The sequence below is a fragment of the Orcinus orca genome, chromosome 2 (assembly GCF_937001465.1).
Source record: "Orcinus orca chromosome 2, mOrcOrc1.1, whole genome shotgun sequence".
NCBI lineage: Eukaryota > Metazoa > Chordata > Mammalia > Artiodactyla > Delphinidae > Orcinus > Orcinus orca.
This window is the reverse complement of record NC_064560.1, coordinates 84320093-84347234: the sequence shown is the minus strand read 5'-3', so window position 1 is coordinate 84347234 and position 27142 is coordinate 84320093. Positions and strand designations below refer to the sequence as shown.

Below are 27142 nucleotides of genomic sequence, written 5' to 3'. Positions count from 1 at the left end.
ACCTACTGCTATTTCTTACATATGCCAAGCTTGTTGCACCTCAGGGCCTTTGCCTTTGTTGGTCCCCTCTGTCTGGAATGTTCTTCCGCCCAGATGTCTGTGCGGTTTGAACCTCAGTTAATTCAAGTCTTTTCTTAAAATGTCACCTCCTTGGAGAAGCCTTCCTTAACTTCTTAGTTCTTCTCTTCTGTCCCTTTACCCTGCCTTATTTTTCTTCATTTTACTTTCTATCAATTGCCAATTATATATGTGTATGTATTTAACTTTTTATTTTGGAGAGTTTCAAACATATACAAAAATAGAGAAGCTAATATAACGGATCCCTGTGTGTCCACACCTCAGCTTCAACACTTACCAATCCTGGGCCAGTATCTTACTCCCCCATAACACTTGCTTCCAGGAAACTCTAGCACCACACAACCTCCTCTGCAAATACTTCAGTGCAAAAGTTAGATTTTAAATGTATCTGTTTGTTAGAGGGCAGCCTACCAGGGAGCTGGTGTTACTCTGTCTTGCCCGGTGCTCTATTCCCAGTGCCCAGCACAGTGCCTGGCTCATAGCCAGTGACCCGGGATGTCTACACGGCTGTGTCTCAGGTCTCTGGGGAGGGGCTGTGTGTGGGTTCTGGTTTGCACAGATCGGCTGCTGTCAGGGAGTGAATCTGCACGTGCCTGTGTGCGTGGCCGCATGTGGCAGTCCCTTGAATATGTGTGTGTGTGTGTGCATACATGTGTGTTGCCACAGCAGCTGGTGGCTGAATGCATTCCTTGGAGTCATCTACCACACCACCCAGGACCCAGTGACTCGCTCTGGGGAGCATTTCCCTCTTTCTCAACAAGGCATGAGGTGTGAAAGGGTGGGAAGGGGATACGCATCAGATCCCCCCACCCCCACTCTGGAGGGCTGGGTTCCAGGCCAAGGTGGCCCAGAGAGCCCCTCCCTGTTCTCCACACACAGCATAGCAGGAGGCTGTGCTGTTCCAGCCGGCAGAGCAGGCAGCCCCCTTCCTCCCTGGCAGTGCAACCTGCCCTGTTGGGCTAGCATCAGCTGGGTGGGGTGTTGAGTAGGTATGTTTGAGGGGTAGTGGTATCCCATCCTGGCCAACTCCTAAGGCTCCTCGGGTGACTCCTGGGTAGTTGGGCAACTGAGGCCACTCAAACTGGGGGCAACTGGGTGCCAAGTTCTGGTCCAGGGCTCAGAGCCCCCCATTCCCCACCCCAGTTCTGCACTGTAAGGGGTTGAGCCTGGGAGGTGGGCAGTGGGAAGAAGTGCTTCCAGCCTAGCACCAGTTTACTCCTGGGGGCTGCTTCCACTCAGACCCGGCTTCCACAGGAGTGTCCCTCAGTCTGGTCCCCAGAGCCCTGTCTGCCCCAGGGTCCATCGCCTCCTCGCTCAGGCTTTGCATCATCTTCTTCCCTCCACAAGCTCTGCCTTAGCCTCAGCACTCCCTGTTCTTCAGGGCACAGCCTAGCCTCCTCTTCCAGGAGGCCCTGGAGCTCTGGACCCCCCTGAGTTCACCCCACCACCCTGCCCTCCTCCCCCCGGGCAGGCAGGTTCCAGTGGGCCTCCTCCCTCTTGGGTCCCTGGAGCCAAGCCTCTTCCAAGGTAGCCAGATGGTCGCCCCCTACAGCCTCAGGGAGGTCCTCTGAATCAGTGGGGCGGGGGTGAAGGGAGGAGGTCAGAGTGGGGCTGCTGGCTTCTCCTACCCAGAACTTGACCCCTTGCTGTACACCTCACTCTCCCTGCCCAAGCCAGCAAAGCAGAGTGTCTCCATGTCCCTCTTGCCACATGGGGGATGCTTGCATTTGGCCTTCCAGGAAGACTGAACATTTGTTCAGCACCTACTATGAGCCAGGCACCGTGATGCCTGTAATAAATTATAAAAATAACAATAACCCCAACTTTGAACATTTGTGAAGCACCTACACCATACCAGACCCACGCTAGGCTGTTCAGTAACAGCTGCTCTTATAACAGCAACTCGTCACAACGGTTAACGTTTACTGAGTGTTTACTATGTGCCTGGTGCTGTTCTAAGAGCTTTGCTATAGCAATGACCCTTTGAGAAGAAGCCTTGGTCAGTTGCTCTGCTTTTTTAAAAATAAATTCGTTTATTTATTTATTTTTGGCTGCGTTGGGTCTTTGTTGCTGCGCGCGGGCTTTCTCTAGTTGCGGCGATCCAGGGCTACTCTTTGTTGTTGTGCGCGGACTTATCATTGTGGTGACTTCTCTTGTTGCAGAGCATGGGCTGTAGGCGCGCGGGCTTCAGTAGTTGTGGCATGCTGGCTCAGTAGTTGTGGCGCATGGGCTTAGTTGCTCTGCAGCATGTGGGATCCTCTTGGACCGGGGCACGAACCCGTGTCCCCTGCATCGGCAGGCGGACTCTCAACCACTGTGCCACCAGGGAAGCCCCCAGTTGCTCTGTTTTGATAGGTCCTAACTCAGGCAGAGGTGTGGGCGCTGGCCTGGCCCTCTAGCTAGCCACATCCCATGGCTGCCAGTAGGGACAGGAAATGGGGCAGAAATGAAGAAGTGGGGCTCTAGGCAGAAAGCAGGCAGCCTGCTCCCCCAGGCCTGGCTCCATCCTCTCTAGGGTCAATTATCCCATCATGAGTTCAAACAGGTGGGTGGACTTGTACAAGTTCATTGGGCAGACGCAGTCACGGCCTCTGCCCTCCCTCCTTCAGTTCATGTGTTCTGTCGCCAGACTCTGAGGTTCTCAGGGCAGATCATGGGGCGCAAGGGCTAAGGTGCTGAGACCTGGAACCTTCTTGGAGTCCCCAGGCCCTGCCCCAGCCACCTGTCCAGGTGCCACCCCCACAAGGCAACCTTTTAGCAGGGCTGACTCAGAAAGGGCCCTTCCGGCCTGAGTCACCGCCTTCCAGGCGTGCCCAGGCTCTGCCAGCCTCGCCTACCTTCCTGCTTGCTCAACAGCCCTTTCCAACAGGCTCCGCCTTCCCCAACAAGACCCATCAGGGCTCCCCTTGCCGCTCTCTGGTTCTTGGAGGTCTCTGTCCTGGCCAATATGTCTGGCAGCCCTGGCCCACCTGCACTTGCCCCGATGCCTTTCTGGGTGCCAGGAATCCCACTGCTGAGAGACACATCCTTGGCATCTGGAGGGGTTCTGAGCCTCCAGGAGGCCCAGCTCTGCCAGTGAATGGCTGTGTGATGGTGGCAAGTCACTCCTCTAAGGTTGGGACTCCAAGCTCCCAAGTTGAGTGCAGGGGGTCCCGTGGGTAGGGGAGAGGGGGGCCACCCTTGGCTCTGCTCTACTCCTTGCCCACAGAGGCTGGGATCAGGTGGTTAAACCAGCTGGCACAGGGCGTTCTGAGAAGGGGCTGGAGAAGCAGGGAGAATCTGAGTAGGAGGGGTTCCGGGTGGTCTCCCCGCTCCTGCCCTATTTAATCCACTTTGACTCTGTGGTGGGCTTCCACGTTTGATGTGGTCAAAATGTTCTGCCCATGAGGTTCGGAGCAGATAGACCCCAGGTGTCTGGATGGGAGGGAGCCATAGGTGGGCGTGGAGAGACAGAGAAGCGAGAAGGGACAGAGTCAAACAGGCTCCTTAGAAACTTAACGTCTGCCTGGGCTCTGGATGGGGGCCAGAGCAGCAGTAGGGAGCCTCGCCTGCCCTCCTGGGGGATGAGAGAAGCCAGGAAAGGAAGTCTGGGTGGGACTGATGGTTAGAGACCTTCCAGGCCTGCGGGAAATAAGGGGATACATTCTGGCAATAGGTGTTTCCCAGTCATCTCTCCATGCCTAGCACTGGGCTGGCTGGACACTGACCCAAGGGAGCACACAGCATTGAACTATGTTTTTTTATTTTATTTTACTTTTTTTTTTTTTTTTGCGGTACGCGGGCCTCTCACTGTTGTGGCCTCTCCCGTTGCGGAGCACAGGCTCTGGACGCGCAGGCTCAGCGGCCATGGCTCACGGGCCCAGCCGCTCCGCGGCATGTGGGATCTTCCCGGACCGGGGCACGAACCCATGTTCCCTGCATTGGCAGGCGGACTCTCAACCACTGCGCCACCAGGGAAGCCCTGAACTACGTTTACTACAAGGTGCAGAGGGCTGAGGCCTTCGCCAGGCTTGGGGGCCTCAGCAGCCTTGGAGGGGAGGGGAGTTGGGTGCCCCAAAGGCACTCCCAGTACCAGGGCAGCACATAGGCTGGGGGTCACAGCCAGCATTTGTTTTGGGGGGCAGAAGGGACAGCTTGGCAGCCTCCGTTCAGCCTTTCTTGCTCCCCACCCTCTGTAGGATAGAGAGCTCTGGGAGGCCCGTCTTCCCTTCTTGATCAGGCCTGGGCCGGACAGCAGCTTCTCCACTCCTCTGCTGCTGTTGCTCTGCCCTGGGGGAGACCCAATGCACTGACTAGTGACCTTGGCTGGACCCCTCCCTTAGTCCCTCCCTCTGCAGGCAGGGAGGGGCCTGGGAGGGAAAGACCAGCTGAATTGCAGAAGGCAGGGTGCAGGGAGCTGCTGCACTGTCCAGGGACCTGTCTTTGGGAGGTAAGGGTGGGAGTGGACAACTCCCTGCAGACCCTCCCCACTGGATCGGACCTGGCTGCCGGCCTCACCCTCCTCTGCTTCAAGGACTTAGACAACCCGTCTAATTTGGGCTTCAGGACTGACACTTGAGCCCTCTGTGAACTTACAAGGCATCAGAAGGAAGCCTTGGGTTTAGCTCTAGGCTCTGGGCTACCAGAGTTGGCAGTCGCCGTGTTGGGGACCCGGGGAGCTCTTCCAGCTCCCAGCTGAGGCTGCGTTTGGGTAGAAAATTCCTTCTTGGCCACTGGTTGATGTAACCAAGGGCTGCTCCTGTCTTTAGGGGCTCTTAGGACATCTGAAATGTGAAGCACAACCCACCAGTTATCCTGGTGGCCACAGGGGGCTCTCTGAGGAGTTGGCATGTTTTATGAGGACAGCAGCTATCAGTTAAATACTGTACCTCATTGCACTGAGAATGGAAATGTGAGCAGGAGGTAGGTTGGTCATGCTTGACGTTAGCCCCTGCTGCTCCTTCCACGGAAAGGCCCGACACTCTGTAAGGAGAGAAGGAAGCAGCCAGAGCCAGCTGCCCTCCTACTCTGGGCTTCCCCGCACCAGCGAGCTCATGCCGCTGGGTTAGGGCATACATGGTGTGGTAGTTACTCATTGGCATGTCTGGGCTTCTTCAGGAAGGGCCAGGTAAATTTCTATCTGCATCTCCCACAGCATTTTTGGCACCAAATGCCCTTGCCAAAAATGCCTGACTAATCCTAGCGGTAACTACCCAGGGATGGCATTAACTATGAGAGGACCCGGGATGGGACAGGGGCTGTAGAGAGAGGGGTCCAGCACGTCTGGCCTCCATCTTGGCTCCACTCACTTGCGGGGCTCCCTCACTTGTGACATCATCCGTGTACCCCATCTCTCCAGCGAGCACAGCGTGGCCTCCAAGTTCTGCAAACTCTGACTCCTCGGCCCCGGGCAGTATGAGCTCCCCACTGCTGCCAACCCCAGGTGCTGCAGCACCCCTCGGAGGATAGCCTGGATGCTATGTATACCCCTAACACACCCAGTGGCAGCAGCATCAGGACCCAGTGACCAAAGGTGTGGTGCCCGGCCGGAGGAGCCCTCAGGAAGGGCAGCTGTGTTATGGTGGTTAGATGACTGACAGCGCTGCATGAACTCCCTGTGTTCCTCTTGGATAAGAGTAGGGACAGCTGCTCACACAGAGCCCCATGCTTGCGCCATGCCAAACTGCCCTGTGTCATAACTTCCTGTCTGCACACCCGTCCCTCCCACCAGACTGTGAGCCCCACGAGGGCAGGAACCGTGCCCAACTCCAATAAAAGCCACTGACAGCAAAAAAACCCCCAAAACCCAGGAGAACAGGAGACCCAAAGAGAGAATTCTGGGGGGGCTGCCCAGGTACCTCTATCCGTTTAAAATCTGGAATCTTCAGGGCCCAGAGGAAGATGCTAGCACCCCTGGCAGTTCCCACTGGTCAGGAGTGGTTGGTTGGGGCGGGGGGTAGGAGGAGGAGGAGGAGGAGGACCATTTCTCTTGCTTCCTATTGGAGGACAATGGTTCCAGCTCTATGGGTTCCACAGCTGCCACAGCAACTCCACTTAAAGGGCCAGCTCGTAGCATGAGGAGAGGGGCTCAAAAGGAACCCCACCTTTAGCACCCAAGAGGCTAAACCATTGAGGGTGGTGGGCAGGGTTTCCAAGCTGGGGACCTGGGAATCTGGGCTTCTCTGGCAACCCCTACTCTGTTCCCCACACCCCCTTCACCATCCTCCTTACTGTGGGGTCACTTCCCAGCTCTGCTGATGTCAACTTGGGTCTGGTGATGGGCAGGACATCCTGGCCCTTGGCCCAACGTGGCCAGCTCCTGGGACTGTGGGAAGGCCATAGGCAAGGAGCACTTAACTCTGAAGTTTGTATGTGCACCTGTGTGTGTGTGCCTATGAATGACATAGGAAAGTATTGATCTCTGTGTTGTTTCTGAAGGTCTGTAAGTGCACAGCTGTGAGCACAAGTGCACATTGTGTGTGTGTGTGTGTGTGTGTGTGTGTAAGAGGGTCAGAGTTTCCTGGACATTCCTGAGCACTTGTGCATAGGTTGGCTCCTATCCTCAGCGCCTGGGAGGAACCAGCTCCTTAAAGGAACGAATGGTGAGTTATTTTGTAAGGTGGGTAGCAACCTCCTTAAGCCTGGGGTGTATATCTGAAATCTGCAAGGTATTTACCTAATAAATTGAGGCCCTGCATTTAGAATGGGTTCCGAGGTTGGTGTCCCAGTGAAAGACCCTCTCCCAGGTCCTGCCCACTGTCCAGCCCAGGCTTGAGGGGGGCCGGATCAGTGTCAGCCCGTGCCAGGTCACCGGGGACAGGCCAGGCCAGGCCATGTGAACAGAGAGGGTGTCATCAGGCCTCTGGAGAAACCTGAGCTGAGGCCAGATCCTGCCTGGCAGGTCTATCACCCTCTTCTCGGCTTACTCTCCCCGGGAAACTGGTCGTCGCCCTGGGTGGAGACCGGCCCCAGATATCAGGGCCCTGAGGATGCAGCCTTGAGCTCCCGGGAGAAGCTGGGCAGAGTGTGGGGTGTGGCGTAGAGATGCCCTGGGCAGGGCCTCTGGATGAGGCTGGCCTGGGGTGTGCTGGAGAGACCAGGCTTGTAAAGGAAGCTGGGGCCAGGATCGCGAGCTCTGGGTATGGAGGGATCTCTGCAGAGCCCCCCACTTATGGGTCCTGGCCACGTTCCACGAGGCGGAGGCTTTCGGTGTGGCAACAGGAGTTGGCTGTGCCTCTGGTCTACTCTATGGTTGCCTTGCTGTGTAAGACTCTGGACAAGCCTCTTCTCCTCTTTCTCAATCCCCACTTGGTTCTCTGGGGGCCCTTCCGGCAGGGATCTACCAGGATTCTGGGTTTCCTCCCCGAAACTTCTGAGCGTGGGGGAGGCTCTAGGAGGCTGGATGCTGAAATGCGAAAGGCATTGTGGGGAGGGGTGGTCCAGGGGCAGCACCATGGGAGAGGGAATCTTCTCCCTTGCCCTAACTCTCGGTTCAGGTGTTACAGATGTCGAGCACAAGGGATAGGTGATGCCGCTCAGCTGGCCGGTGCTCTCTACCCCCAATGCAGCTGTGCTCAGGCCTCAGCCACCCCCTCCCACCTCCCCCCAGAGCACAGACAGCTCTCCAGCTGCTTTTCTTCTGAGGACGTCAACCTGCTTCCAGGGCTTGGGGTATTCCCTGGGACCCAGAATCTGTCTCCATTGCCCATGACCCTGGGAAACCCTCTAGAGGGAAAGGACCAGAGAGTGGTGGCTCCTCGGCAACTCGAGGGCCTTCTGAGGATGCTGTGTTTCAGGTCCATCGCTGACCACATGATGGACTCTCAGGCCATGTACAGGGACAGCTGACTTTTCAGAACCCTTGCTGCTTGCTCTGCCTTTGAGAAGCAGCACTCCTGGTCCTCTTGTTGGAAGGGTAAAGACCAGCAGAAATCTGCCTTGTGAAAATCTCCAGGGAGCTGAGGGAAGGCACCTCTGGTGGTCCCCCTCTGCCCCCAGCCTTGGGATCCCCAAGTCCCCCTCCCTCCTCATTTTTGCTGCTCCAACCTCTTGAGAGATGAATAGAGAGGAACAGACCCTGGTTGCCTAGTGGTTAGGATTCCAGGCTTTCACTGCTGTGGCCCGGGTTCAATCCCTGGTCAGGGAACTGAGATCCTGCAAGCCGCGCGGTGCGGCCACAGGTGGGAATTCGGGCCCCATCTCTCCTGGTGGCTGAGGTCTGGCGGGATGGCCTACCCTGGTGGAGTGCAGGCTCGTGTGGCCAAGGGCCCAGTGCACGGTCAGACAAACAACACACGGCTGTCCAGAACCTCTTATCCAGAAGCACCGTTTATCCAGGCCCCATGGAGCCGAGTGTCCCCAAGTACCCGCCCCAGTCCTCAGGGGAGCACAGGCACCGCGGGGGCCCATGGCCTGAGACCCTGCCCGCTCCCCAGCCCAGCCCACTCTGGGGCCACAGACCCATGCTTGTCTAGCCATCAGCCCATCAAGGCGGGGCCCTGGGAATGAGCTGGCCTCAGACCCTCCTCTATTCCTCACCCCAGGGGCTCCAGCAGTCTGGGCTAGCTCAGCACCTTGCTAAATAGCTTCCTTGCAATGCCCCTTAAATAAACCCATCCCAGAGCAACCCCCCCACCTTACACCCTGGATACATTACTCCACTGGCTTATGCCTTCTAGAGAGTGGGAGGACTCTCTCCTCCTGCCCTCTGCTCCAGGAAATACCATCTCCCTAAAAAACCAAGGGAAAAAGTTTTCCTCTCAGTCCTGGGGCAGAGATGAGGGGAGGCCTGGCTTGGAGCGGAAAAGCCAGGAATCCCCATCTGTCCCTCCCTTCCCTTTCTTCTCCTTGCCTTCTTAGCAGCCTGGGTCAGGTGTGACTTACCCAAGGTCACAGACCCAGGACCCAGAGTCCTGACCATCTAGGAAGTGGCTCTGGTTTTGACAGCCCACACTAGCTCCAGGGCAGGGGACTGACTCCAAGCCTGCCTCTGCCCTTGGCCCCTTGCAGTTCTCCTGGCTCAGAGTGAGCTGGGGAGGTTGCAGCTCTTGACTCCACTTGGTCCCGGACCCCTGGGGCTTCCTCTCAGCACCCTCCACCCCTGGTGTCCCCAGGGCTCTCTGGGGCCGGGGCCTGAGCAAGCCTGTCTCTGGCCCCATCAGCATCTGGGCCCAGGCCAGGCCTCACACCCAGTACTGGCCGTTCTTGAGGGCAGGGTTGGATGTCCGGCAGAACTGCAGCAGCTCTGGGTCAGGCTGCTCCCCCGGCGGGGCCCCCTGGCCAGGCACCGCTGTGAGGGGGATGGCCTGGCCCGGCTCCACCTTGCGGAAGGTCTCCGTGTCGCCGGCCAGGCCATTTCGGGGCTTGGCAGTCAGCACCTGGACGTTGTGCTTGCCCATCTTGTTGCGTTTGCGGAGGTAGAAGAGCAGAGGCACGATGAGTGCCAGGAGCAGGAGGACCAGGCACACGGGGACGATGATGCTGAACATGTTGGCCTCGAGAAAGCCCAGGAAGCGCCCCCTGGCCGCGGTGGGCGTGGGGCTGGAGGCCGCCAGGCCTGGCTCACCAGTGGGCGTGCTGCTCCCTGGCTCCCCTGCTTCTGTCCGAGCAGGCAGACTGAGCAGGGCCACTCTGTAGGGCCGGGCTGCGTTGTAAGGCTCCGTGGCAAAGTCCAGTGAGGCCACGGCAGGAGGGACACCCCTGGCCCACAGCTCCAGAGTGAGACTGTCGCCGGCAGGTCCAGGAGAGCTACCCTCCGGCCTGCCCACCTCCAGCCCCAGCCTCCCGTCCTCAAGGTCCTGCTGGGTGAACTGCTCCACAAGCTGGCCGCCCCTGGGCTCTGTCCTGGTCCGGGGCACGCGGACCACGCGGCCGTGCCGGGGTCCCGCCAGGAGCCGGAAACGCGGCACACTGCCTGTGCGGTTGGCCAGCTCGCCTGCATCTAAGACAGTGGGGTCCAGGCGTAGGGTGGCACCCTGGGGCCACGGCCCACCTGTCCACACATGCAGCAGAGCCCTCACGGTGACATTCACCGTGGCGGATGCGTTGGCACCCCTGGCCAGTGCCAGGATGCTGAATTGGTCGTGAGAGGAGGAGAAGCTGGTGAAAGCAAAGACCACTTCGCCCTGGTCTACCTGGAACTGGCTGAAGGCTGTGGCAGGCTGCCCGTGCACCAGGAGATGCCCATGCCGGGGCCCCTGGGTGAGGCGGTAGGCTGCGTCTGCCTCCTCCCGATCGGAAACCACCCGGAGCTGCTGCCGGCTCAGGGAGGTGCGCCCTGAAGCTTGGGGCACCTCTAGGGGTGCCCGCAGCTGCACCTCAATGGCCGAGGGCAAGACGTCCACGGCCAGGGACATGGGCAGGGGCAGGCTGGCCCCATCAGACACGCTTAGCTGGAAGATGCCCACCACGCTGCTCCCATTGGCCACAAAGGCCAGCCGCCCTGCATCCACGTCAGCCTGAGTGAAGCAGGTCACAGGCCCCGGGCTGGCCCCTGCCAGGCTCAGGAAGCCATTGTGGGGGGCCCGCTGCACCTGGTACTCGATCTCCCCCGGAGCCGAGTCTGGGTCCACCACGCTCAGCTGGGCCCGGGAGACGGGGCTGCGGGAGCCCCGGGTGAGCCGGAGCGGGACGGAGGTCTGCGGCTGCGGCGGCCGCTCATTCACATCCCGCACTGTGATGGCGAACGCCTCTGAGGTTTGGGGTCCCGCCACGGAGGCCCCCGCGGGCCCCTGGAGGTGGGCACGGAAGTGGAAGCTGTCCTGCTGGGTGCCCCCGCCGCCGTGGGAGTATACAAGCTGTCCTGCGGCCAGCTCAGACTGCAGGAAGTGGGGCCGCCCGATGTGGAGGGGCTCCTCGGACACCCACAGCTGGCCCCGCTGGGGGAACTGTGTGACCTGGAAGAGCACATCGTGCTCTGAGCGCCGGGGGGCCGGAACGCTGGCCAGGAAGTTGGAGGCATCGAGGGCGGCTGTGGTGATTTCGGCCCGCTGGCCTTCCGAGACCCAGAGACCTGGGGGTGGGACACAGGCTATGAAGGTCCCGTCCACTGAGGGGAGAGCCATGGACCCTCAGATTAGGGTCCCCAAGGCCGGGTTTGTCCCTCCCTCCTCAGACCAGGTACCCCAGGTTGGGGCTCAGGGTCCCAGGAGGACCAGGATCGTGTCCCTCCTTCTGACCTCAAAGCCTCCCCACCTGCCCACCCTCCCTATAATTTACCAGGTCCTGGGAGTTGACATGAGCTGCTGACCTTGGCCTTGTGTCCCCTCCTATCTGGGCCTCTCCCAGTGTCCAGCCCCCCCAACGTTGCCATCCCACCATGCTGTTCACCTTTGTTCTTCCAGAGGCGGCTGGGGCGCTGGGGACAGGTAGCTTCAAAAGACACAGTCACAGCAAGGGTGGCGGCCATGTCAGGGGCAGGTGGTGAGGACAGCTGGAGCTCCAGGGCGTCATGGGCCTCCCAGAAGGGCTCGGGGGGCATCTCGTGCTCATACAGAACATTCCCAGCATATACCTGCGGGGAGAGCCCATTACTGGGACGAGAGGCAGGTCCAGCCCATGGTGCCCAGGAGCACTGGGCACTTGGGTCTCCCTGGCAGCCCCTCGGAGCCCAGCCTCCCTGGAGGATCTCCCCACTGTGCCTCGCTCTATGTCTGTAGCCCATGCTCTCCCTCACCAACTCAGTGGGTCGCCAGAAAACAGTCACGTGACAGTGAAGAGCCAGGCTCTAGAGCCAGATGCCTGTGTCAAACCCCAGCTCTGCCACCTTGGGCAAGTCACCTCAAATCTCTGAGCCCCTGGGAAAAGCAATGCTCCATCCGTGCTTCTCTCGACAGCAGGTCTTTCCTCTTTTGCATGAAATCCCTTACCCTCTTCCTTAGTGAAGACACTGCTTCTACCAACTCCTGTCTTTCTCCCATGGCATCAATTTCCCCCCAAACGGATTATTCCCATCCTTACGCAACTATGCTATCCGCCCACCATAAAGAAGAAACTTCTCGGCTTCACTTTTTACACCAACATTTGCTGTCCCACCTCCCACACTTTTGCTCTCCTTTGCTGCAAAAATCCAAAAAGAATAGTCTATACTCTCCCCCGTGCTGTCTCGAGTGCACTCCACCCAGGCTTCCACTCCTGTTGTCACCAAGGGCACGATGGCCTCTGTGTTGCTGGACCCGGCGGCTGGTTCTCAGAGGCACTGGACACAATTGAGCATTCCTTCCCCCAGCCCACCCGATGGCTTCCAGGAAGTTCTGCTCCCTTGGTTTTCCTCCAACCTCACTAGTCGCTTCTTCACAGATGCTCTGGCTGGTCCCTCCCCTTCTCCGCAATGCCTGTGGCTTGGCCTTGAGACTCTATCTGCAGGCACTGCCCATGTGCTCTTGGTGGGTCTCATGTCCTCAAATGCCAGCCATGAGATGACCCCCTTATTTGTATCTCCAGCCCGGGCTGTGCTCTCCTGAACTCCAGGCTCGTAGCCACCTGCTTCCTGGGCAGCTCCTCGAGGATGTCCGAGGGACATCTCAAACTCAGCATGTCCCAGACAATCCCTGACCTGCCCCACCTCTCCCAGCCTTCCCACTGCAGAGGGCACAGCTCTGTTCTTCCAGTGGCTCAGGCCCCACACCCTGGAGTCACCCCTGATTCCTCTCCTCCCCTCACACACCATCATCTCTGGTCTGGATTACCACAAGAGCCTCTTAACTGTGTCCTGGCTTTGGCCCCTGCTCCACCCCCCTCTACAGTTTGTCCTTCATGCAAAAATCAGAGTGAGTCTTTAAAAACGAAAGTCAGGTTCTGTCTCTCTTGCTCAGACAGTGAAATGGCTCACCACCATTTGGCTTCAAAGACCCCATGTGACCCCGTTACCCATGACCTCACCTCCTCCAACTCCTCCCATGGCAACTCCACTCCAGCCACACCCACTGTTCTCTAGGGCCCTCCGCTGTTAAACACCAAGGAATAGTCTCCACTTCCATCAAGAAATCCGTTCCCTCCCCCTTCTAATCCCAGTGTGTCCTCTTGGCTTATCTTCTGTTTTCCCCTTTTAGGAGACACAGGGAACTATTTTCCTTCTCTCAGAAAAACAAGACTTATGCAATAGTGAGATGGAAGCCGACTGGGGTCACGGTGTGCAGGAGATTCTAGGAGCAGCGGGGTTGTGGTGAAGTGGGGAGCCCTGCATGGTCGAGAAGGGGAGCAGAGCCCAGTCGAAGGGGTAGCCGCTCTTCAGCTGATGGCCGGAAGAGGGAACACAGGCCTTTTGAGAAACGGAAATCAGGGTTTTGGTTTTTTTTGGTGTGTGATATCCCCTAATTTTAAAATATTAAATGCATGTGCAGGCCAAATAAAAACACATCTGTGGGCCAGCTGTGGCCCGCAAGGACTGCCAGCTGTAACCTCTGGCTCAGGCTGACGGGTGGGCAGGAAGGAAACGGAGACCCTCAGGAGTGGGGGTGACAGACTGGATGCCTGCGTACAGGAGCTACTTGTGGGTGGGAGGTGTCTGGCTGGGGATGAAGTAAGTCACAGGCAAGGTGGGGAGGGGTCCCTGACCTCTGGGAATCAGTAGTGTGCTTTGGTCAAAGAATCTTGGACTAGCAGTCCGAAGGCATAGCCCTGGTTTTGCTTCTTACTAGCCATGGGCTCTAAATAGAGTCACCTGACCTTCGTGAGCCTCAGTTTCCTTATCTGTAAAATGGGGACACCTGGTCCCTGCCCTACCCAGCTCAGAGTATTGTGGCACAGTGGCACCGTCAGATACCACCCAGTCCTGCCCTGCCCACTTCTCCAAGGGGGGAGGGTGTGTCTGCCACGAAGCCTCCTCCCAGCTTCCCCGGGGGGCGCTGCCAGCCTGGCCCCCTGGTGGCCGTTCAATTCAGTCCTTCAGATTGCTGGGGTGTGAGGGAAGCACTGCAGGGTGGGGGAGGGGCCTGAAGGGCTCATCCTGTTCCCTCCCCCTTCCTGGGCATCCGATGACAAAGCCTCCCAGGGATTCAGGTGCACAGCTGCTGCAGCCTGCTCAATATTTCATTGTGGGGAGGGGCAGGAAGGGAGCCATGGCAGAAGCTGGGCGAACAGAGAACCCAGGCCTGGGGGATGTTGATGTCGGCGACCTGAGAAATCTTCCCACCCTCGTTCAAGTTACTTCCTTCTCCATGCCTGAAAGACCACCCCCACCCCACTCCGCCTTCAGGGAGATCCAAGGCTGCCCTGGAATGCTTGGTACCTCCTGCACTTAGAAGGGGCCTTAATTTAAGCGATGGCTGCTGGCCCCACTGGCACAGTTAGCACAGAGAGCTCTGTGATGCCAGCAGAGGCAGCCTAGAGGTCTGCCTCTTCCCACGGCTGAGAGTTCTAGTTTTCACTGGTGGCCTCTGCTGTGCTCTGGGATAGCTGTGTCCTGAAGCTGCCACGACGGATGGATGGCAGCTCCACTCCCAGCTTGACTTACTCGGCTGCTTCTGTCCACTTGTCTGCTTTCAGGACCCACTCTGCTTCTGGCTGGCTCTTGACCTGAGCCCCAGGCTCACACCTCTGCCCACAAGCCCAACAGCTGCCTTTATCTCAAACTCTATTCCCTCCAGACCAAACACTGCCCCTCACCAGCCACTGGATTGTCTAGGGTCCCCTATGCAGTGTGCCTTTTCCAGCCCCCTAGGGTCCAACAGCAGTTCCTTCTGGAAGCCAAGCCCCAGAACCTGATCCCTGCCCTGGGACCCTATAGCCCTGACTCCCCGCATCCTTCTTCCTCCCCCTGGAACGCTAAGCCCCATCTGCCCTACCAGCCTGGTAGCTCCTGGAGGGCGGGGCATGCAGAACCTGGACCACGGCGGCCCCAGGGAGTAGCTGCCAACGAGGCTGGAGCTGGTACCCGTGTCTACATGTGTGTCCAGGGGCAGAGTGGGCCACTCGACGCTGGATGGAGTCTAAGCGGTGGCTGTAGAGAGTGGTCCTTACCTCTGCCTGAGTAAAATTCTCCAGGGCCTCCCCGGTGCTGCCCTGCTGGGTGTGGAATAGCCGGCCAAGCCGGGGCCCCCGTACCACACGGTAGAACAGGTGGTGGGGGTCGATACCTGTGCTGGAACTGGCTCTCAGGCTCTGGCTGCTGAGTGGCTGGATGGACCCTGCGAGAGGCAAAAGGGGACGGTCAGCCTCTGACCAGGAGGCAGGGCAAGGCCTGTGACTGCTGGGGAGGCAGTCTGCCCCTGGCGTGGCACACCCACCTGGGCAGATGGTCAGCGTCCGGCTGCCCTCCAGTGAGAGGAGCAGCTGCTTCTGGGCCGTCACCCGGAAGAAGTGTCCAGTGGAAGTATGCTCGCCATCAGATAGGATGAAGCGGAAGCCTCCGTCCGGGGCTCCTAGGACAAACGTGGAGTTGAGTCTCGCTGGCCCACGCCGGCACCCATCCTTGGGGCACCCCCACCTCTCGGCACCCACCTCTGTGTGAGAACAGCACGAGCCCGCCGTCGAGCTGGGCCTGGGTGAAGCTGTGGACCTCGGCGCCCGGCGCTGTCCGCAGCACCACCTGTCCGTTGCTGGGCTCCTCAAGGGTGTAGACCAGGTCCTCGGGGCCTGAGTCGCTGTCTGTGCCCCTAAGGGCCTCCGGAGGGATGGGCACAGTGGCCCCCTCCCACATCTGGGGATACAAGCGTGCGAAGGTTCTGCCCCCACCAAGCTTACCCACTTCTTTCCTCCCTGGCCCTGGGGCCACCATCAGGGCTCCAACCACACTGCCATCTGGGCTCCCCTGTGCAAAGGGCCCTCCACCTCATTCATCTTCCCCTGTTGGCCCAGGGCTCCCACGCCCAAGCTCCCTGCTCTCCATCTGCTCTAGTCCTGCTTGTCCGTCAAGGCCAGCTCATGAACCCCAAGAAGACCCCAGCTCTCACCCCCTCCCCAGAGATCCCCAACCCTGACCCAAAGTGCTGCTCAATGTGGCTCACTGGCAGGGCAGGGGTTTCCCTTCAGACCCTCCATGGTGAGTCTGGGCAGGGGCTGGCACACGATGGGAATCGTGATTTTTGTCTGCCCAGGATACCTAGAAATGGGCTCCCTTTCCTGGTGAGGGATGGGGTGGGAGGCTTGGTGAGCTGGAGAGGCCAGTGTCTTGCAGCACTGAAGCAGCCCTGGGATGGGGGCCCAGGTGTTTCCAGTGCAATCACGAGCCCCCAGGCAGGTGGGTGAAGGCTTCCTGGGGGCAGGCAGCCCCACCCCACGCTCAGAGTGAAGGGGAGCCCCCCTCAAGCCTCCCACCTGCGAGCAGGGCAGGATCCTGTTCCTGTTCCAAGGGTCCTGTTACAGGTCCTGCTGGGTCAGCAACTTATGAGCAGTACTGGGGAGGGGCTCCCATACCTGGAAAACTGAGCCCTCTCGGATTCCCTCCCCCAGCCCAAGGCTGACCTCAGCCAGAGCTCTGGAAAGAAGGCGGCAAGGCATAGATGCCAGGCTTTAGCACCGGGCTCCTGGCACAAACACGGTGGACAGCACCACCTGGTGGCTGAAGTGCTACACAGCACCATCTGACTGTGGTTCCAGGGCAGCCCTTAGCCTGAAACCTAACCTCTGCTGGCCTCCCCACCACGGGGCTGCTCTCCACAGGCACATCCTACACGACCAAAGATTCCCAGAGCCCCATGTCACAGGCAGCCCAAGTCAGCCTTCTTTTGAAACCTTCCATGGCTGCTGCTGACCCAGAGTCCACACTCTAGAAGTCATCATTCAAGGCCCTGCCCATTTGCTACCCTGCTGTGTGGCCCTGGTCAAGCCACACCCTTTCTGTTCCACCAGTGACTTCTACTGTGACCCTGGAGAAGTCTCGTCACCTTTCTGGGCCTCAACTTCCACCTCTGCTGGATGGCAGCACCACTATTCTGCAGTAGCGTAAGAGGCAGGGGATCGGCCAGCCAAGCGGTGGCCTTCACTTGCTGGCGGTGGGAGTAGAGAGCAGTTGGAATCCACCCTTAAGGGTCTGAAAGAGCTTTCTTCAGGAGTCCTGGTCCTGAGCCATGGAAAAAGCTTCCTGATGAGGTGAGTCCAGGGAACAGCAGGACCAAGCATGTCCATTCACAAGGCTGTCTATTGCACTTATAAGTGTCCAGAAACAAAGCCCCACACCTGTGTTCTATTTTCAGTGCAGTTGCTCTTCTCTCTTCCCAATAACCTAGTGAGGCATGTGGCAGGATCCCCATTTTACAGAGGAGGAAACAGGCTCACAGACGGGGAGCTATGTGCTGGCCTCTCTCTGTGAGGGGAGGTGGGAGGTGGTCCTAGAATGCTCTCACCTGCAGGCCTGTGTTTGTGGTGAGGATGGGGGGTTGGTCATTGACAGGCAGGATGGTGATGGTGAAGGTCACGGGACGGCTCTGGCGGTCCATCTCTGAGGCATTAGCCACTAGGACGAAACTGTCTGCCAGCGTCTCGCTCCCGTCATGCACATAGAGAATCAGCTGCTGTTCCACCTGCAGGCAGGCCCAGGGCTAGAGGTCAGGCCCCAGCAGGCCTGAGACCCATGGTGGGTCTCAGGCCCAGCACGTTTCATGCCCTGCCTTTGGGTGCAGGAGGAGATTGACTCCTCCAGAGCTTCAGTTTCTGCAGGTGGCAATGGGGACAATCATTTCTCCCAGAGCAAAGGAATGAAGGAGTGGAGGAAATGGGGACATTCATCTCTCTCTGCCAGTGAGGGAGGATGAGATGAGGTGCTCTGTAAATGCGGGCTCCTGCCTCCTATCTGTGCATACCCCCAGACTCTGCCCCCAGAGCTGGGCTGCACCCTGGGCCTCCCTGACCATACCTCTCTCCAGGAGAAGGTGCTGAGGGTCCTGTCTTGAGGTCCTTCCTCTCTCTTCAGGACCCCATGCTGGGGTGGCTCCAGCACCTGCAGGTCAAGGCCCGGCAGCGTGGGGAAGTAGGGCCCAGTGATGCGGAGCAGTGGAGGGGCCAGCGTGCGGGTGCCGCCCTCGGGGACGCTGAAGTTCAGCGCCTCCAGTGGGATGGCAGCGGGCAGCACCTCCAGCTCCACGTGGATGCCCTCGAGGGGCGCACCCAGGCCTGAGGACACATCCAGGGAGAAGACATCACTCCAGGCCTCAGGGCGGGAGTGCAGGTACAGGACCCTGCCCGCGTCCACCGCCTCCTGAGAGAAGCTGTGCACAGGGTCCAGGCTGGGCAGTTCGGCTGCTGTGGCGCCGTGGGACAACATCACCAGGTGGCCAGAGCGCGGTGGGGTCTTCACTGAGAACACAATGTCTGCCGGTGGCACTGCCTCCTGGGCTGCCTGGTTAGGAGAGGGGTCACAGAAGGAGGCTGTTGAAGCCTCTGAGGTACACACTCCCTCGGCGATGCACACAATCACACATCCTCAGGTTCAGTGACACGGACACACAGTCTCACCACACACAAATGTTTGGACAGAGACACATATATGTCGCACACATGTGCACGCACACACACACACACACACACACACTGACTCCCCCTGCCATGCTACTGCCACAAGAGGGCGCCCCATCCTTCTCAGCGACACAGACTCCTACAGTACAGGCCCCAGGCAGCTTGCAGACCCTAGTCCGGTCTAGGGCCTGGAGGGAAGGTGCTTCCTCATCTGATGGTCCAGCCATAAAAGGCTATGCACCACCCCCAAACTCACATTCCTGTTCTGTCCCTCTGCCTGGAATACTGTCCCCTCATTCTCTGCTGTTAAATCCCAGACTCTTCAAAGCCTGGCTCAAATGTTGCCTTCTCCCAGCAGAAGACTTCCTGACAACAGACATGTTTAGTCACAGTCTGCCCTAAAGTCCAGACAGCCAGAGCCACAAGAGGCTCAGAAGTTGGCAGTGTAAGAGAATAAGGCCCAGAGAGGGCAAGCAACTGGTGTGAGGTTGCACAGCAAGGCAATGGGTCGGCTGGATGGCCTGTGGTTGCTCTGTGAGGTTCCTGGGTGGTCAGCAGCCCTGTCCAGACCCTGAGGTCTGGTCTGGGGAAAGAACTGAGGACATGGGGAACTTCCCTCGTGGTCCAGTGGTTAAGAATCCACCTTCCAATGCAGAGGACGTGGGTTTGATCCCTGGTCGGGGGAATTAAGATCCCACATGCCTCGGGGCAACTAAGCCTGCAAGCCGCAACAAAGGCCCTGCATGCCTCAACTAAGACCCAATGCAGCCAAAAATAAAAATAAATAAATAAATATTAAAAAAAAAAAAGAACTGAGGACATGGGAGCTGGGCGGTGGGGGCAACCAAGCCTGTCTTCAAGGCCTATAGTCCTCAAAGTTTGTACCTGTTAAAATCCTCCAGAGAGCCTACTCTTGTTCGAATACAGATTCTCAGGCTCTACATCAGAGTCTGTGGTCTGGGTGGGGCCCAGGAATTTGAATGGTTGGCCACAGCATGTACATGTGTGCACATGACATGTGGAGGAACACGTAACCCATAGGCAGCCGTATGTACAATAAACTCCCCAGAAACCCTCAGGCACCCAACATGCACATGTACAGTTACATACCTAAGGCACATACACACACTGGCCCAGAAGCCACCACAGGCACATCCCAAACCATCCAAGCACACGTGGCATGAAGGCTGGAGGGAAGGATCCCCTTCACCTGGCCCATACCCCTGCTCACGCCCTCAGCCCTTTACCTCCAGCTGGTCTCTTCTGATCTCAGCCGCCTCCCCCTGGAAGACATAGATCTTCTTGTTCTGGACCAGGTGCAGTGGGGCCAGCGGCCCCTCTAGGGCAATGGTCACTTGTAGGGCGGCTTCTGTGTGCACAGGCCCTGCCTCCACAGAGAAGCCCAGGGTATCACGGGGGCTGAGGCTGCCGTTGTGGCTGTAGAGAATGGCCCCATCCAGCAGGTCCTGCTGGGAGAAGGTTGTGACTGGCTGGCCAGCCCGGAGCAGCAGCCCCCAGCGTGGGCCAGCTGTGACATGGTAGTGGACCTCATCCCCACCGCGGATATCTAGGTTGGTGTCCAGGTGGAGCACAGCTGTGTCGATGGTGCCCTGGCCTCCTTGAGGGACCACGAGGCTGGAGCCGTTGGCCACACGGAGGTAGGGCTCTGAGGCCTGAACTTCGAGCAGCGCTGTGGCCTGGTGCTGCCCGTCAGACACCTGCAGCTGGATCCAGCCGCGGTCGGCTCCCGAGTGCACGAACAGGACCCGCCTCTTCCTGAGGTCCTCCTGGGTGAAGCGGTAGATGGGCCGAGTGGGCTCATCTACAGCCACGATGCTGCCGAAGAGGAGGTCCTTGCGGGTCAGCACCAGCTGAGCATCAGCGAAGCCGGAGTCAGCATCGCTGAAGGCCATGTCATCGGTGGTCAGCAGCCGCTGCCCACCGCGGGCCACGTGGAAGACGCGGCTGACGGTCTGCACAGGGGCATGGTCATTCACGGGCTGGATGGCCACCCGGAAGACACCCCGTACCTCCTCCCAGGCCACGTCACCACTGCCCTCGCCCTGGCGGGTAGCCACAAAGGGGATGTCATCTTCCGTGGTCTCAGAGTCGTCGTGCTGGTAGACCAGCCGGCCGTGCAGCAGGTCCTCATTGGTGAAGGATGTCACCACAGGGACACTGTCCTGTGCCCCCTGCCACACCAACCTGCCATGGCGGGGCCGCTCCATGACCTCATAGAGGTAGCTGGCACTGTTGAGACTCTTGACAAAGAGGTGATCGGCAGAGAGGACGCCCTCGCCACCCTCAGGCACTGAGAGGAGGACGTTGGTGAGGACAGGGGCGTCCGGATCACCACCGATGTGGATGGGGAAGGTGTAGAGTGGGGAGAAGTGTGGCGGGGCTGTGACCCGGAAACGGAAGGAGTCCTCGACTGCCTCTGAGGCACGTGCTGTGGCCCCATAAGTCAACCGGCCAGCCTGCAGGTCATCCTGGGTGAAGCTCTGACCGTCCGACAGCCGCAGGCCCTGTAGCTGAAGATTACCCTTCCTGGGGGCCTGAACCACCTCATAGTGGAAGGCGGTGGGGTTCGGGCCTGCCTCCTCCAGGGTGGCTTCCAGGTGGGCTGTGGTGATGGCCTCCTGCTGGGCGTTCTGGGGGTGCAGAGGCTCCAGCCGCAGCAGCCACACCGTGGCTCTCTGGACTGTCACTGGGAAGGACAGATTGCTCAGGGTCTCCTGGCCCACCTGCACCTCCAGGGCCACATTCTCCACGGTGTCCTCGGCACGGTGCTGCGGGTCGGTGCTCAGGTACCTCACGCGGCCCTGCTCCACGTCCCGCTGGTGGAAGGCCTGTGTGGCCCGCCACTCGGTGCCCTCCGCCCCGCCCGCCCCCTGCTTCTGCAGCTCCCCAAACTGCAGGGCCCCGGTGAGTCGGAACAGCACGCTCACATCCTGCCCCACAGCATTTGTCTCAACCGACAGGTTGGAGGGCAAGACAGGTGCAGTGGAACCCTGGGCCAGGCGCAGCCCCGTGTTGTGGCGGACCTGAATGGCCGGCCGGACGGCCACCACCTTCAGCGTGACCGGGGGGCTGGCTTGCAGCCCGTCGCTGACCCGGAACGTCAGGTCCGGGGTGGGCCCACCGTGGTGGACGTACACTAGGCTGCCCGCCTCCAGCTCCCGGCAGGAGAACTCGGTCGCTGGCTCCCCAGGCTGGTCTTGGCGCTCCACAGGGAGGCCGGCGGGGACACCGAGGAGCTGGAAGGTGAGGCCCTCGCAGGCGGAGTCTGGGTCATCGGCCTGGAAGACCTCCGGCCCCAGCAGCTTCTGAGTGTGTTCCAGGATCACCATGTGGCTGCCGTGCGGGAAGATGACACGGGGCGGGTCGTTGACGGGGTTTATCTGAATGGGCAGGATGTACGTCTGGCCCCTCCGAAGGCAGGAGGGCACGGGCCCCCGAGCTGTCACCGACACCTCAAGCACAAGCTGGTCGGAGGTGTCCTCAGAGCCATCGTGGACGAAGCGGGCCTTGCGGTTCACCACGTCCAGGAGGGTGAACATCTTCCGTGCCTGGGCACCCGGGATGTCCAGCTCCAGCTCGCCGTGGCGGGCCCCACGGCTCACGCTGAACAGCACCTGGGATTTGCGCAGCTCGGCCTCGCTCAGATCCAGCGTGGGCTGCACGTGCCGCCACTCCAGCCAGGCTGTGCCGCCCTCGGCCACCACCAGCGGGCGGATGGTCAGCAGCTGGGTGAAATTGGCAAAGATTGGAGGCAGCCCTGGTTCAGGGGCGCAGGGCTCAGGCAGCTCCATGGCCGGCCAAGCCTCAGGTGCCAGGGTGGAGAAAGCTTCGTATGGGCCGTAGGCATCCTCCTCCTCCTCCTCCAGCCTGCAGCCAGCCTCCATGCTGCGAGTCAGCAAGGCTTCCCGGAGCCCCCGTCTCTGACCATTGATGCTGAGATCCTCCAGGCAGCCCAGCAGGGAGACGTTGACAGCCAGGCCCAGGCGGTGTTCCTGGAGATGGCGAGAGCCCTCTGCATCCAGCCCCCCCAGGAGGAGACTGCCTCGCGGCTCTAGGTAGCTAAGGACCCCACGGTTGGAAGTACGTGTGGGGTACTGGTCCACGGAGATTTCCAGCCTGTGAGCATCCACGTGGACACTGACCTCGTGGGGCTGCCCATCGGCCACAGGCACACTGTTGTGGAGCAATACAGTGCCCTGGCCCTTCTCCACCACAGCCCGCAGGTGGCCCTCAAATATGTCCACGTAGATGAAGTCTCCATGCCGGCCCCCTGCCTGGAAGGCCAGGGGCGCCTGCCGGCTCCGTGTGGTGAGTGTAAACTCCAGGGTGCCTTCATCCCGAGTGCCCCAGGCAGGGAAGGCAGCCAGTGAGTGGGGCCCAGAGAAGCCCATGGCCACGTCATCACCGGCAGAGAACTCCTCAGCACAGCCCTCAGGCACGTCTGGGGTCAGTGGCCGAAGGAGGTTGCGGCCATTGAGGGTGGCTGTGTGGAGGCAACCCCGCAGGGGTCGGCTGGCTCTGCTCAGGTAGGGCAGGCCAAGGCTCCCGGTGCCCCCCAGGAAGAGCCCATAGGGGACCTCCAGGGGGGCCTGCTGGACTTGGGCGGAGGCATTCAGGAGCCCATCGACTGACAACAAGGCCCAGCTGTCTGACACGGTCAGCCCCACAGTGTGGGGAATGGTGTCGCTCAGCAGTGTCTCTGCCAGGGTCTGCATCCTCACCTCCTCCTGGCCCAGGATAAATCTGACCTGAGGAGAGATGGGGGAATGGGGGATGGGGGAGGCACACTGAATCCATCACTTCTGCAGTAAAAGCATAACTGGTCCCCCACACTTGGGGTCCCCAGAGCAGAGGGCCTAGGACAAAGGCTTCTCACGCCACTCCTCTCCCTTTCCTGCCATCTCTTTACGCATCCCCCAAACACTCACCAAAGTGATCTCTGTGCCAGGCCTGGATGGGCTCAGGGGACCCCGATGTGAATCCGATGTGGTCCCTGCCCACACAGACCTGTCATACAGCAAGATGCTTTCCTAGAGATTCAGCCTAGATTCTTTTATGTCTCCCCTCTTTCCTTGGTTGAGAGGTGCTAGAAAAATCACCTTGGAATACGGAAGATTCTTCCCCTGGCACAATGGGCACCTGGGAATCCCCTGATGAGTCCCCCTAAGTAGACCAAAACACCGTGGGGTCACTGAGGCAGCCAGGCTCACTGTTCAGAAATGGGGAGCCCAATCAGATGCTCTGTGTTTTGACCTGTCCAAGGGGAGGTCCTTGGGGAGAGAAGAGAGACATGGTTCTGTCCCCAGGACACTGACACCAGAGCTGGCTCTGGTGTGGTGTTCCCACAACCAGATGGTAAAATGGGTGGTATGAAACTGAAAGAGCAGAGCACTAAGAACGTATGGCCTTGAGAGTCCACGTATGGAGCACCTTTCTAGGGGTGTGGCATCAATATACCTGGCAGGGAGGAAGAGCATCAGTGCTAGGTTGTACCAGGCCATGTTCAACAGTGACACCTTGTGGCAGTGAGAAGCAATGGCAGCATCAGATGGACTGAAAGCAGCTGAGGGATTCAGAGGACCAGAGGCCTCTCTCCCCTGGGGTGTGGAAGCAGATGGCTCCCCCAAATTTGGACTAAGACCTCATGTTCTCAAACTCTTCATGGTTAGGGGGACGCCTCAAGAGAGAGCCAGAAGACTCTTTGCTAATAAAGCGTGTGGTGACTTGAAGGATGAAACAGAAAACTGAGGAAGCTGTGGCAGTATTGGTCGTTCCATCATCGACAGACCGTGGTGAATCAGGGTGACTGGTGCTACGCCAGAGGAGCGCACGGGGGTGCTGGGACCCAGGAGAGGGGACCCAGTCCAGGTGAGGAAGGGATGCCCATGCTGAGACTTCAAGGAGAGGCTGGAGTTAGGCAGGTGCAGGGAACGAGCGAGGCTTGCACCAGGCAGAGGGACTGTAGTGAGCCAAAGCGAGAGACCACAAGGCGGCAGGGAGCTGAAAGCAGCCAGGGTGGTCAGGACACAAAGGACCGGCCAGGGGTCGTGGTGAGAAGTGTGGCTAGAGGGTTCACGAGGAAGTCACACCTTCTGGGATGCTTCTGTCCATCTCACAGTGGGGAACTTGAGACCTCAAGGCAAAAGTGACTCCCACAAGGTCACACAGCCGGTTGGGGGCCACTCAAAGCTAGAGAAGGAATCCAGCAGGGAGATGTCACTGACCTGCAGGCGTCCAGAGTGGAGCTGCAGGAGGAGGTAGTCAGCCGGGCCTGCCGCCAGGAGAAGCAGGGCTTCGGGCTGGGAAGTAGAAAACTCCAGCTGTAGGTCTATGTCAGTCAGAGACATGGCCACAGGAACCTCCAGGTGGTTCTCTCCGAAGAAGGAGGCTGTGTGACAGAGAGAGCTGTGGTGAAGCTTAGCCCCTTGCCTGGAGGAGAGGTGCTGCAGGGTGGACGGGTGGGCTGCAGGGAGGGCATTGCATGCTGGTACACCCTCACGGTTCTTCTATGTGGCGCTCTCCCGTGACCTCAGCTGGTCCCAGCACCTGCTTGGTCCTGGCACCAGAAGGCACGGCCTCACCTTGTGTCCAGCCCAGACCCTGGCTCTGAAGGAGGCCAGACCCAGCATTTCAAGCATCTCAGGTCTCTTCCTCGGAGGTTTCTGGGGCCAGAGGCCTCTGGCAGCTCTGGCTCTCTTCCCCTGGGCCCCAGAGGAATCTCCATCCTGGGTCTGGCTCAAAGGGAAATGGTCACTGGCCTGATCACCTGGCTCGATGGTCAAAACCCCCAGGGATGAAGCTCTAGGAGAACCACCTCTACCCAAACTGATCTCTGCTCAAATTCCTTCTAAGCGCCCGTATGGTTTAGCCCCTGGGTTGGCTGGGACCACAGCTGGGCTCTGGTGGTGGTAAGTCAGGCAACCCACCCATCCCTGCATCTCTCTTGGGCCATGCTCCCAGCCGTCTTTGGGGCTCAGGGGGGGCCGCTTGTTGGCCTGAGTCCATCAAAGAGCAAAGGCTCTGAGGCTAGACGGAGACCACGTGCAGTGCCGGACCCAAAATGGGCCAAACTTCCTCCATCACCCTGTATTGCTTCCTGCTGCTTAGCTATTAAAGGTCCCCGGTGAGCGGTCAGATCCGGCCCCTTTATTTCCACCACGGCCAGGAAGCCAGGGATGACAAGAGCTGAGTTCTTCAAGCCTCGGTCTGAGGCTGAAGACAAGGCCTGGGAGGGGATGACGGCCTGATGGGCAGGCCAGAGGGCCTCCCAAGACAGGAGGTCATATTTGGGGTTTCCCAGGGTCAGGAGTCCCTGGGTAGGGACACCTCCTCTTTTTAAGTTGTCACCCCCTCCAGGCAGTTTCCCCAAATTAGCCTCCCTTGGCCTCTAACCTGATGCCACAATTTCTGGTCCATTCCTTTTGTGGAGTTTAGTGCCCACTATAATGTTGACTCTCCCCACTTGACATCCAGGGCTGGGGAGACGGGAATGGGTTACAGAGATGATTCACCCCCCCTTGGGCTTCTCTTAAATCCGGTGAGAGTGAGTAAAGGCTGATGGCCTTGATAGGAATGATCTGGCACCAGCCATACACATGCTGGTCCCCGGGCAGCCTGAGCCAGCTGACATGCACCTGAAGAAGTAGCATCAACCACTGGAGGAGTCCCAGACGTGTATGTCCTAAGGGCAGCCAACACAGCCTGGAGGGATGGAGGGATGTCCAAGAAGGATGACGCTCTTCCCCCCCGGAGTTGAGCTGAAATCCCTTCTACTTATCCCCTCTGGCCAGCACTTGCTGGCAACACCAGAGCCTTGTCTGGGAAGCTAAAGGAATCAAAGGAGAACTGCAAAACCATCCAGGCGGACACAGCCCAGCAGGCCCAGGACACCTCGGTGCCCGTGAGGGACAGACCAGGGAACTGGCAGCTGGCAGGCACCTACGGGGGTGCCTTATCTGCAAGATCATCGATTCTTAAGGACAAAATGCAGCACGCTAAGCTGAGGGCAGCCGCAGCCGAAGAGTGGGGGCGGGTGGCCCCGGAGGGTGGGGCCACCACGGTGGCACGTAGGAACTCAGGACGGCTGGCAAGAGCTGACTGTTACATTTTCAGGAATTTTGCAAGCCAGGTGATGTTGCCCAGTGAGAATATTTATACCACGGGAAGAGGCAAACACTGCAAATCAGGGCTCCCTGTCTCCAGGAGAGTCTGTTGCTAAACATTTACCTGCCTGCCACGCAGGAGTTGGGGGCCCACTGCTTCCCCTGTGTGGGAGTGAGCACAAGCCCGCACCCACGCTCCCTTTTGCTAAAGGTGGATGTCAACCTGTCAGGGCACAGTCAAGCAGAGGAGCAGGCGGGAACTTAAGTAGCAGGCTGTCTCTAACTACTGAACCACCTGCCTCCAGCACCCTCCCAGCAGGGGAGGGTAGCAGCCTGTTAGGCCTGGTTCTCCAGGCCAGAGTGGGAGGGTGACAGGAAGCAGAGGTTCTTTCCAGAGAGCTGGGGGCTGAATGGGCCCATTGAGGGGCTGAGCCCTGCTGTTTCCTGCGGGGCCAGGCGGGAAAGGGCTCACACAAGCTGCCTTGTGCTGCTGGGAGCGCACAGGCCGGGCAGCCCCCTCGCCCCAACGGAGGCCTCTGAGGCCTTGCTGGCCAGGATTTTGGAAACTCTTG

The 27142-nt window shown here is 59.2% G+C and overlaps 1 protein-coding gene across 3 annotated transcripts in view; it reads right to left on the bottom strand.

The window, feature by feature from the left end:
* Positions 1-8369: 8369 nt before the first annotated feature.
* CSPG4 (chondroitin sulfate proteoglycan 4) overlaps positions 8370-27142 on the bottom strand; it is a 35316-nt gene continuing 16543 nt past the window's right edge. For 2 of the 3 annotated variants that reach the window (XM_004276336.4, XM_033440124.2), the window contains exons 2-10: positions 24693-24856; positions 19695-23216; positions 17849-18331; positions 17340-17516; positions 15496-15694; positions 15282-15416; positions 15016-15182; positions 11386-11569; positions 8370-11068 (exon numbers count right to left, since the gene is read on the bottom strand). In XM_004276336.4, the coding sequence (XP_004276384.1) occupies positions 9240-11068; positions 11386-11569; positions 15016-15182; positions 15282-15416; positions 15496-15694; positions 17340-17516; positions 17849-18331; positions 19695-23216; positions 24693-24856 (6860 nt within the window). In that variant the 3' untranslated portion in view covers positions 8370-9239. The remainder of the gene's footprint in view (positions 11069-11385; positions 11570-15015; positions 15183-15281; positions 15417-15495; positions 15695-17339; positions 17517-17848; positions 18332-19694; positions 23217-24692; positions 24857-27142) is intronic. The other variant, XM_049705387.1, reaches the window with a different exon arrangement.